Source organism: Helianthus annuus, chromosome 3, assembly GCF_002127325.2.
Source record: "Helianthus annuus cultivar XRQ/B chromosome 3, HanXRQr2.0-SUNRISE, whole genome shotgun sequence".
NCBI classification, from domain to species: Eukaryota; Viridiplantae; Streptophyta; class Magnoliopsida; order Asterales; family Asteraceae; genus Helianthus; species Helianthus annuus.
This window is the reverse complement of record NC_035435.2, coordinates 44,174,919-44,187,589: the sequence shown is the minus strand read 5'-3', so window position 1 is coordinate 44,187,589 and position 12,671 is coordinate 44,174,919. Positions and strand designations below refer to the sequence as shown.

General features: G+C 35.8%; 1 protein-coding gene across 1 annotated transcript; it reads left to right on the top strand.

Moving 5' to 3' along the window:
• The first annotated feature begins 9,180 nt into the window (after positions 1 to 9,180).
• LOC110929081 (putative pentatricopeptide repeat-containing protein At3g47840) lies at positions 9,181 to 11,439 on the top strand. Its single transcript, XM_022172200.2, has one exon. The coding sequence runs from the start codon at positions 9,412 to 9,414 to the stop codon at positions 11,176 to 11,178; it is 1,767 nt and encodes a 588-aa protein (XP_022027892.1). The 5' UTR covers positions 9,181 to 9,411; the 3' UTR covers positions 11,179 to 11,439.
• Positions 11,440 to 12,671: the final 1,232 nt, after the last annotated feature.

Genomic DNA, 12,671 nt, shown 5'->3' with positions numbered 1-12,671 from the left:
TAGCATCTTGCCAGCCGATCGAGCAGCCCACTCGATCGGAGCCCCTGGCCGATCGGCTGCCACTTTCCCCTTTTGGAAGCCTATAAATAGGGCTATCCTTGTCTTCATTTCCACTTTTGGAAAGTTCTGACCGGCCAGCTCCTATTCTTCATCTTTTCTCAGATTTCTCTCAACTCCGGTAAGTTTTCGCTCTAATTCTTGTACGTTTTTTAATCATTACTTGATTCTACACCTTTCTATCTTTCAAAACTTGGATTGTAACCGTGAAATCACCAAGATCTAAGTGTTCTTGAGTGATGTCATCATGGTGTTCTTGAAGAACATCAAACTTTGGCCTCATTCAACCATGAATAGCTTAGATCCAACCGATTTCCACATAAACAAGTTAAGATCTACCAAAGATCTAAACATCCACAAGTTGTGAAGGATTGAAAGAAGGAATCCCAACTTTCTTTCAACTCTTTTGCACTCAATGCCTTCAAACCGTAGAAACGGAGCTTGAACCGGCTAACTAATCATTCTAACAGTTAAAAGGTTTAAGATTCGGATTCTATATACAAGGTTCACCGACAATGGGTTAAACTCTAAACCAACGTTCCGAACCGTTCACCGGCCGGACTTGGGTGATTCCTGTCCGAGCCAAAGAAACAAGTAGGAACGGAGGTTATCATAGTTCAACTCGTTGTCAAGATACCATGAAAGAATGACAAATAATCAGACAGCCAAGTGTTAGACGAAAGGCCGACCAGGTCAGACTTGTTGGCCGAACGGCTAGGCTGTTCGAACAGCCCAGCCGATCGGACATACCAGCCGATCGACCGGGCCAGCCGATCGGCTAGCACATGGTCCCACACTTTTAAAATTTCATGAAGCATAGTATTGAGGAAGAGATGTTCGATCGAACTGCGTTTGGTGAACATTACACTTTGGATCATGAGATACTACTCTTCAACGCTTGATCGATTTTACAACTCGTTCGTAGTTTGGAATGCCACCCGATCGAACATGTTGTCCGATAGAGTGACATTCAGTTGAGGACTGATTCTGAAGTTCCTAGCCGATCGAGTGAGCTAGCCGATCGAACGAACCGTTCGATCGATCGACTTGAAAGGTAAGAACACTTCAGTGTTCTCATATACTACGACGAAAACTTCAAAAGTTCAAATCCCCAAACACAAACACACCAGAGAAAGAAACAATCCACTCGAATGGCCCAGCCGATCGAGCCAACCGGCCGATCGAACAGGACTGTTCATGGACATACCAGCCGATCGAACAGCCCGTTCGATCGAACCTGCCGTTCGATCGACCAGCGTATTCGATCCACCTACACTTGTTTACACTTCCGCATTACTTATCGTTATGCTATCGAACTATTCAGGCTAATCTTACTCTCAGCGCTCCCTTCAATCCACAATCAATCACTGTGAGTATACTCTATCCCTTTTTTGCTTTTAGCACTTTTGGGTGTTACATACGTTACCTATCAAATCACAATCAAACACAAACTATTTGAACGCTAACCATTTGCATGTGCTACTTGACTAAATGAATGCTGTTTATTATGTTTACACGTGGAGTGCTATCTACCTGCCTTAGCAACATAATACTATAGTTTGGACTCAGCACCCGTTCACACGGGGGTTGTTAAGGACAATTACTTGCATGGGTTACGGTGGTAATTATGTATTGCGAACCGTCTCGGACGGTCAACCCGCAGTCGTTGGTATCGATGGTCCCATGTCGACAATTAACATGCATCGTTTTCCTCTGTGTACGCGCCTGGTTATGCGTAAACTATTCGAACTCTATATGCTATTATCAAACTTGTGTGCTCACCTTTACATTTTATGTATTGACTTTATTTTAACGTATGTGACAGGTGCTTAAGTTGCTAGGATGCTTAGGCGCGTGGTGATGAAATCGAGGCTAGGGAGTCTAGAAATAATAAACAATCGTCTGTAATAATAATTGGAATCTGAGTTGTCGGAAGGGAATTATTTGCCTAGTTGCTTTCTATGATAACTTGTTTATTTATTTGGGACACGGTACGGGACGTGTCATTTAAACTGAATTTATATAATAGTTGTTGTGGAAACTTCTGGACAATCTGTTTCGCTCAGTGCCGCGCCCCGATGATTCCGCCATCGGTTGGGGTGTGACACTTCAGTAGTAAGTCCTTAGCAGGATGTCACCTGATCAGACAGCATGTTCGATCGGGTGGCACTCCAATGCTTCGATCGAATTGAATATCGATTAAGTGTTGAAGCATAGTATCTCATGGTCAGAAGAGTAATGAAGTCAGAAAATGGTCCGATCGATCAGCACTTCGTTCAATACCAGACTTCATCAAATTGTTAAAGTGTGGGGCCATGTGCTAGCCGATCGGATGGCCTGGTCGATCGGCTGGCTTATCCGATCGGCTGGGCTGTCCGTTCGGACAGTCGGTTCGATCGGTCAGCTTCCTGACCTGGTCATCCTGTTCCTCTAACACTTGGCTGTTTGAATTGTTTGTTGTTATATCGAGGTATTTTGACAACGAGTTGAACCATGGAACCTTCGTTCTTACTTGTCTCCCCGACTTGTACAGGAATCACCCAAGTCCGGCCGGTGAACTGTTCGGAACGGTGTTTAAAGTTTAACCTGAAATCGGTGAACCTTGTAGATAGAATCCGAATCTTGAACCACACATCTATTAGAAAGATTAGTGGGTTGGCTCAGGCTCTGTTTCTACCGGTTTGAAGGCATTGAGTGTAGAAGAGTTGAAAGAAAGTTGGAAAATCCTTCTTTCAATCCTTCACACCATGTAAATGTTTAGATCTACAATAGATCTTTGTTTGTTTATGTGGAAATCGGCTAGATTCAAGTTATTCTTGGTGGGTTGAAGTCAAAACATGAAGTTCTTCAAGAATACCATGATGACATCATCCTAGAACACCCGAATCTTGATGATTTCACGGTTAGAAATCAAGATTTGAAAGATAGAAAGGTGTAGGAGTGTACATAGATCAAGAACGTACAATATTTAGGATGAAATCTTACCGGGATTAAGAGAAATCTGAGAAATAGTGAAGAACACGAGCTTGTCGGTCAGAGAGTTTCCAAAAGTGGAAAGAATGACAATGACATGACTATTTATAGGCTTCCCAAAGAGGAAAGGGCTGGCCGATCGGCCAGGCATCCCGATCGGACAGCCTGCTCGATCGGACGGTCTGTCCGATCGGCTGGGCTGTTCGATCGGCTGAAGCCTGATCGATCAACAGCCTGTTTTGAGCGTTCGGTGCGACGATTTCTGATATTTCGATTTCGATTGAGGATGATACGAATACGATAGAGTTTCCTATTCAAATTACTTTTAATCCCAACCACTATATCTACATATAAGCATCTATATTTCACACTATCTTTACCACCATTTACCATACTTCGATTTCGATTGAGTTTCGAATTTCGATTCGATTCGATTGATCACCACACACATAGCATAAAGTAAACACACACAAATAACACATAAGGCACACACACACGTATAATAATACCAAGATCGCATAATTCGAGTTTCGAGTTCGACGATGATTTGATTAGCTTGATTACTGATTAATTGACTTTATCGCATTGTTACTTCCTGCTATTCAAGGTTGCTTAACGTTCACATTGGTAAACATTTGATTACCTGATTATACAACACTTACTCCACATAATATAAAACATAAAATAGACTAATTACAGTCAAAGAAGTCAATCTTGACTTTGAGTTTGACTTTGACTTTTGAAAACAGGGGGTGTTACATCGATGAAGATGATGATCTGTTCGCTGTTCGATGAAGGTGTTGGGAGTTGGGAGAGATTTTGTTGAGAAGTGTGATAAACTGATCTGATCTTCATGTCTCTTTAGTGTAGATATTAAGGGTTAGGTTAAGGGTATAAAAGACTTTTCATAATTGTCAAACATTCAAACTGACGGAACACTAATGGAAGGACTCAAACTGTTATGAATTCATAAGGTCAGGAGCTCAAAAAACCAAAACATGAATTTAGAGGCTCAGGTTGATGTTTCACACAAACCACAGGGACGCAAATTGCATTTTTCTCTTTAAAAATTATTTTTAATTTAATTTAATTTAATTATTTGAGTAAAATGCCAAAATCGGCCCATGAGTTGCCATTTTTGCCACTTTAGTTCAAGTTCAAGAATAACTAGGTTTTTTACCCGCCGTGCGTTGCGGCGACACCGCCGTACATGACACGATAAATTATAGATTACAATCAACGCGACTCGTTTTTGAACTAAATTTACGTTAAAGCGTAGAGTAATTCAAATCATACCGTTGAATGAAAATGGATTATATTTGACCTGAGTTGTTTCAAACAAAATTTACGTTGAAACGTAGACTAACTCAAAATACAAAAAAAAAATATATACATATGTTGGCGTTGTACGCAGCGTGATAAAGTCTAGACTATAATCGACCATGCTGGTTTCAAAACTAAACTTATGTCGAAACGTATAGTAACTCAAATTTATACGGTCAAATGGAAACGTATTATATTTTATCTGATTTGTTTCCAAACAAAATTTACGACAAAACGAAGTGCAACTCAAAATGTACATAAACATAAAACTTTATATCGTTGACTCGCGTTGTTTTGAAACAAAAATTACATTAAAGCGTATTCAACAATAACCTTTTTCGAATACATCAAATTATGAAATAGTGTTGAATAAGAATGAAAACAAAAATAAATAAAGAAAAACATGTCATCACCACAAACACACATGTCTCTAGAAAAAAAACAAAAAGGTAGTTAAAAACCCAATTGAGCTTCAAAAGTAAAACAAAAGAATATGAGATTAGGTTTGGTGGAACTTTAACCACCGACCTTTATCTTTAATATATAGTTATTTTTTTTTATTTCGGTCCTTGAGGTTTTATTTTTATTGTCATTTTCATCCAATTGGTAAATCGGGTTAAAATTTTCTGTTAGCTTCTCCTTTTTTGTCGTTTTTCTCATTTAATTAAAATATATTATGACATAAAATGATTATTATACCCTTCATTTAAATGAGAAAAACGACAAAAGGGAGGAGTTATCAGAAAATTCTTACCCAATTTGCCAATCAGATGAAAATGGCAACATAAATGAAACCTAAGAGCCCAGATATTGTATACTATCTTAAAACATAAAGTCGGTGGCAAAAGCCATCGAAATATACGTTGAAAAATTTGGGAAATTATGGAGAGTAGAGACAACTCCTTTGACTTTATTATTTTGACCATGGTTGAAAAGGCTATGTTTGATTTTTTTCTTTTAAGAGTAAATTTTCTTAATCGATCCATGTTGTTTACAAATAATTTTCTTTTTTTTTCTTTTTGAATTTCATTATAAATTTCTAGGTTAAATTACTTTGTTTAAACTATGTTACGTATCGTTCCTTTACGTTAAAGAAACTATTTTAACGTACATCTTGGTATAAATTTGAGTTATCTACGTTTCGACGTAAACATTTTTAATAAAAATCGAGTGAGGTTAAATATAATACCTTTCTGTTAAAAAATCATTTTACTTGCGCATTTTTACGTTCATGTCGGTATAAATTCGAGTTATTCTACATTTCGGCGTAATTTTTTTGGAAAACAAGTCACGTAAAATTAATATGTTTTTATACTTATTTTATGATTGTTAATTGCTTCCTAAATTTTGTTCTGAATCGAGTGAAATTTAATTGTGGTTTTTTCCTTTTTTTAAAGCTCTAATTAAATATCTTTTTGTTACACGTATATGTTTTTCCTCTATACCCGCTATGTTTTCTATGTATGAGTCGAGTCACCTATAATACGTTATAATTGTATGGTATAAATTCGATTTACTTTACTTTACGTTTTGATCCAATCGCAATGCTTATGTAGGTACATTAAGTTTAATCGGATACGTCGAAACACACGTTTTTGTGTGGTTAACGCAACACATAACATTTGGACTAATTCATTCGATGTTTACGATATTCGAAATGTGCAGGTACATCTGCGCCGCAACGCGCGCGGGCAATATTACTAGTATATTTAAAAAAAATTGTATGTTAAAAAAAAAAACTCTTACAGGGCCTGGGTTTAAAACAAAAAAAAATGTTAAAAGGGCCATAACAGTTTAAAACTTTTGGATTTGTGGCCCAATTTGCCAATGAAATTCGTAAAGAGTCTGAATGACTAAATTCTTTTGAGAAGCCCAACTTGTGATAGCATAATGAAAGTAACTTAGGCTTAATTGAATAAATAAAACTAATTAAAAACTTAATCTATATCTATACATATAATAAAGTAAATCATATGGGGTACACATGGCGCTCTATGAGGTGATCTCAATAGTTTTTTCCCGCCTAAATAAATAGATATAGAAAATATTTATTAATAAGATTTAAATAAAAAATATATTATTTTAATCCATAAATTTTATCTCTTTATCTTTCACCCTAAACAAATTGATATAAATAATATTTGTTAATAAGATTCAAATAAAGAATATATTCTAAACAAATAGATATAGATAATATTTGTTAATAAGATTCAAATAAAGAATATATTATTTTAATCTATGAATTTTGTATTTTACTATTTTTGTTCTATTTATATTTATCCTATCTTTATTTTATAACAGGGATTAATAAAATTGAATTATAATAAAATAAGCATAGGTAACTCATGACATCTACTAATTTTTAGATTTTTAATGTAAAAATATAAATGCAAATACATGTAATAATTTTATCTTTTTATCTTTTACTGTTTTGTTTTCCATCTATATTTATACATTTTATTATTTGGTATATAAAATTAAATTTATTCAACACGTGCAATACACAGGGTTTTTTTAAATATAATTTTTTATTATTTAGTATATGAAATTACATTTATTCAAACTGTGCAAGACACAGGTTTTTAAAGATGTAGCTTTTTTTTTTATATATAAAATTTTATTTATTCAACCCGTACAATTTTTAAAGATATAACTTTTTTTATTATTTAATATATAAAATTACACTTATTCAACCTGTGTAATAGACGAGACTTTTTAAAGATATACAAACTTACACTTATTATTTGACATACAAAATTACATTTATCCAGTCCCTGCTTCAACATGTACAATACACGAGTGATTTTTTAGTGATATAACTTTTTTACTATTTGGTATACAAAATTACATTTATTCAACCTGCATAATACATAGGGTTTTTAAAGATATAACTTTTTTTATTATTTGGTAAATAAAATTATATTTATTCAACCCGTACAATACACGAGATTATATAATAAAAGAAATAAAATTGGGACATTTTCCATTGGGTTGAGATGCATGTATTGATACCAAGACTTTTCTTTTCAATAAGTAACGCACACAAAATAGTAAAACTGAGTAAAAAAAGAATCAAAATAGTTGCATGTTTCTTTAGGAAATATTGGATTTCAATAATAACAACTATTCGTCGTTGGCCACCAACAGTCTCAACTTAAAAAATAACCATTGGCAGTCCCAACTATTAACATATTGGCCTCCAATGGACCCTAACTAACATAACCCTAACGTTGTTAGTCTCCAGTCGCCGGAAAAGCGTTTTTGGCCGGAAAACTCATTTTTTTGTCTTAAACCTCTTTGTAACCTTATTACTTATTTTGGGAACCTTTTTTCTACTAAAAACCCCAATTATTGAGGTCGCCACTCAACATTTTCATCCAAAACCTTTTTGTAACCTTAGATCGGACCTTTAGGGACCTTTTTTCGGCGATCAGAGACTAACAACGTTAGGTTTTCGTTAGTCAGAGTCCATTGGATGTTAATAGTTGTGACAACCAGTAGTTATTTTTGACATTGGAACTGTTAGCGGCCAACGGCGAATAGTTGAGATTATTAAAATCCAATATTTCTTTCTTTAGTTCAACTTTCCCAAGTTTTGTTGGTGTGAATCTAGATGACTTTGTTTTTTATTTTATAATTTTAGGAGGTTTATCCCCATGAAATTCAATGTTATTAAAGGTTTGTCCTATGAAATTCAATGTTAGTAATAACAACTGATGAATTTATCATATATATTGAATCAAAACTATCAAGAGTAGATTAAAATTAATAAGTATTTACAAATAATAAATTATATCGTTTTCTTTAATCAACCCGTGTAACACACGGGGCCATAACCTAGTTAATGAATATAGAGGAGTTGTTGGGCTAATTTTTTTTTTTTCGAATAGGACCTATTTTTTTTATCTTACACAGGGTTTTTTTTATTTTCGGAGACGCTCCACATTTTTTGTTCTTCATCACAAACTTCCAAAAGTTTCATCACAAACTTCCAAAAGTTTTTGCTTAAGGTAATTCTCAAATGGACCAAGTGATTAACCATAAGCTCATTCCGATACCCGATTGTATCATTAAATTTCGTCTCTATAGATTCCTCTCATGAAAAACCAATTAATAGTCCATGATTTGTGATATGATAATGATACATACTGTTTTAATAATTCACAATAAACAACACTAGTTTTACTCTTTGCTTTTTTATTGTTTGTTGAATTAAATGGTGCATATTTTTCGTTAAGAAGAATTTTTTATGCAAAGTACAGTTATTGTGTATAATATGTCCATTTGATGATTACTCCTTTTATAGTGTTCTTCTGTAATATAGAAGAACTTTAAAGAAGAACTTTAAAATCAACAATAGAGTAAATAGAAGAACTTTATAGTCAACAAAATTTTTTTTGCTTCTAATGCTATCGAGTAAAGTAAATAGTAGAGTGTTTGTGTGAATTTAGAGTTTATATTGCAATGGATTGTGAATACGAATTGGGTTATAATTTTAGCAGTGGTTATGCAATTGAGTAGAATCAGGGGCGGAATCAGAGGGGGTCAAGAGGGTCCGCCGACCATCCGACCGTAAATATTTATTGGATTAGTATATATAAAATATATGAGATTTTTAACAGGGAAAACATGATTTGGATCCTCTAATTGTAGTCGGTAGAGAAGATTGCCTTATTATAACCCCGATAAGTACGTTCTGAATCCGCCACTAAGTGGAATATAAGTTTTCCTTCAAAAAAAAAAAAAAAAAAAGTAGAATATAAGTTTAATTTCAACACAGTTATTGAAGTCATGATCGGTTGGTTAATATGTATCCTCAAGAATAAGTTTTTTTTTTTAACGGCCCTCAAGAATAAGTTGATCAGTCGTACTTGTTGCACCAGCAGTCAAACTGCTCGGACCAGCCCCGTTTTAACTAACACCTCCATGAATTCGAAAACTGAAACCATCAAATCATCCCAGCAAACAACTTTATCTTCCACTAAAATTCCAGCAAACATTTATCTCTTACAGAAGGAATGAACTTCAAAATCTTTTCAGTTTTTATTCACTTTACAAATGGGCCCTCAAGTTCTTGGTTCAATTCTGCATCAATGCTCCAAAACAAGATCTTTCCAACATGGGTTTTCCCTCCATGCCGTTGCAATCAAAATGGGTTTTATATCCAACCTTATTATATCAAATCATGTTCTCAACATGTACGCAAAATGTGGGAAAATCGACTTTGCACGCCAGTTGTTCGATGAAATGTCTGAAAGAAACGTTGTAAGTTGGTCTGCTATGATTTCGGGTTATGATCAAGCTGGGAGAGCATTAAACGCGGTTCAACTGTTTTCTCGAATGAAAGTCGAGCAGGCGAATGAGTTTGTGTTCGCTAGTGCTGTTAGCGCGTGTGCTAGCCTGCTGGCGGTTGATGTAGGCAAACGGATTCATTCGCAGTCTGTGGTTCTAGGGTATGCGGATGTCTCGTTTGTGTCTAACTCGCTTGTTTCAATGTACATGAAGTGTGGGCGGTGTGGTGATGCGTTGTCGGTGTTTATGAGCAGTTCTGAACGAAATACTGTTGCGTATAACGCGATAATTACAGGGTTGGTTGAAAACGAGCAAGTTCAGAAAGCGTATGAGATGTTTCAATTTATGTGTCAGCAGGGTCTTGTTCCAAATCGATTTAGTTTAGTGGCACTTTTAGGAAATTGTAGTAATCCGAATGATTTTCGGGTCGGGATGGAACTACATTGTCTAGCCGTCAAACTCAATCTTGATTCGATAGCATTTGTTGGAAATGTGCTAATTACAATGTACTCGAAGTTTAACTTGATCGAAGACGCTGAGAAGATTTTCTGGTCGATCGAGGAAAAAGATATGATTTCGTGGAACACATTCATTGCTGTGTGTTGTCATGCTCTTGATCATGCCAAAGGTTTAAGTGTCTTCAGTGAGATGATAAAAACACATAGTTTAACTCCTGATGACTTCACATACACGAGTGCACTATCTGCGTGTTCGGGCCTTGCTTCATCGATTTCCGGGAGACAAATTCATGGGAATTTGATCAGAACTAGGTTAAGCTATGATACGGGCGTTGCTAATGCACTTGTGAACATGTACGCAAAATGCGGTTCGATAAAACACGCGGTTACTACTTTTAACCAAATGGGGTTTCGTAATCTTGTTTCGTGGAACACCCTCATGGCTGGATTTGCAAATCATGGATACGGGAAACACGCGATTGAATTATTTGATCGTATGAAGAAACTAAAAACGAAACCTGATTCCGTCACGTTTATCGCGCTTTTAGCAGCTTTGAATCACACGGGATTAGTAGAAGAGGGTAAGTCTTACTTCAATGCAATGCAAGAAACTTATGGCATTGCTCCGAATGTTGACCATGTATCTTGCATAGTTGACTTACTAGGCCGAGCCCGAAGGGTAAAAGAGGCTGAAGAGTATATGGAAAGATATTCTTTCGAACATGATCTGGTTGTTCTTGGGTGTTTACTGTCTGCTTGTCGGGTGCATGGTGATCTTATTGTAGGCAAGCGCACAGCTGAACGGTTGTTGAAGATTCAGAAAGTTTCTACTTCACCTTACGTGTTGTTATCGAATCTTTATGCTTCGGAGAGCATGTGGGATGGTGTGGCAGAGGCGAGAAAACAGTTGAAAGATAGTTTAATGAAGAAGGAACCGGGCCATAGTTTGATTGAAGTTAAAGGGAACGTCGAGAAATTTACTGTTGGCAGAATTTCTCATCCTCGAATCGAAGAGATCGTGGGCGTGCTTCAAATTTTGAGTTTTGCAGAAGACGGGTTTTCGTGGTGTGACTAATGTTTTTGTGATACGAAGGCAGCTTTAACCTATGTTTAGATTATGTGACACATTCACTTATGGACAGGTTTTGTTCATATCAAATGGGTCAAATTATGCATTTTAGCTTAAACTGATCAAATGGGTCTCTAACAAGAGTCGACCAATGTCTGTACCAAACGACCAAAATCCGACTTGATATATCAAATACTCGAGAACAATTCTACCAATGCCAAGTTTTTATTCTAACAATTCAATATATTATTTATCATAATTTTTCAACATTTTATAATAGGTTAACATATTAGATTCCAGTGAGGTATACAGGAGTTAATTCGGCTTCGGATATCAGGTAACCCACGGAAAATGCTATAACGAATCCTTGTACCCGGCGCTAGGCTTGGCGATGGATTGGATATTGATCCATATCCAATCCAATCCGATCCATTTAAATCACTTATTGGATCATAAAAAATATCCACTAATCCATTAATTAATCCAATGGATCGATCCATTTATCCAATTAATTATATGGATCGATCCATGATCCATTTATGACATATCGTCTGCACGTGCTCTCAAAAGTCCAAACACTAAATTTTGAAATCAATCCAGCCTCTTCTCTCCAAAAGTCAGTTTCAAAGACCCGCAACCGGAAAAGAACTGCTCGTTTTTGAAATCAATTCGCCACCAGTGATTTCTGCTCGTTTCATACAGGTGAACGACGAATTCTGCTCTCTTCATTCAGGCCAGTGGCAGAGGCGATATTTTCTGCTGGTTGGTACGTTCAATCTTCGGTAACTTAAATCCTATGCCGTAGCAAAAAGAACATTGGATGGCAACTGATGACAGCCAACTTACTGCAAAAAGAACATTGGATGGCAAGTGATGACAGCCAACTTACTACTAACTGATTTCGCGTCCCGAGTTAGTTAACAACTCATGTACAACAAAACAAAGAATGTGATTTGCATACAGATAGCATGTAACATATAACATACAGTGTAGCAGCAGAGCCACTGAATCAATAAAGACTAAAATTATAGTGTAAGTAAACTTGTTTTCATATAACATACAGCCTGAAAAAAAAAAAAATACTATTCAGGGTCTTATAAACTCAAACCAGACTCATTATTGTTTTCAGCTCATATTCTAGGCGGTCAATAGTGGTAGGATATCAATTATTGGGCCTTCCAAAACAGCGGTGTCAAATAGCGATCCAGAATAATGGAACCGCTATTATCGGCTCTATTGACCGCTACAGCTACTGACCACTATTTGACCAAAATTGACGTTTATTTTAGATTCCTTGGTTGATGTGGCCTCGGAGGAAGATTTCATGGCTTACAATTAGATCATGTTTCAAATATTGACACTTTTGAGTTTTGACTTTTGATATTACTATTAATATTATATATGTTTTACGTTTTATACATGTGTATATATATATGTATTCTGCATGATATAAAATTACTGATATCCCACCGCGTATCTCAAATACCGCCCTTGAATGC

Excerpts from the sequence above, each read along its gene's own strand:
- LOC110929081 (XM_022172200.2), top strand. The coding sequence starts at position 9,412 with ATGGGCCCTCAAGTTCTTGGTTCAATTCTGCATCAATGCTCCAAAACA.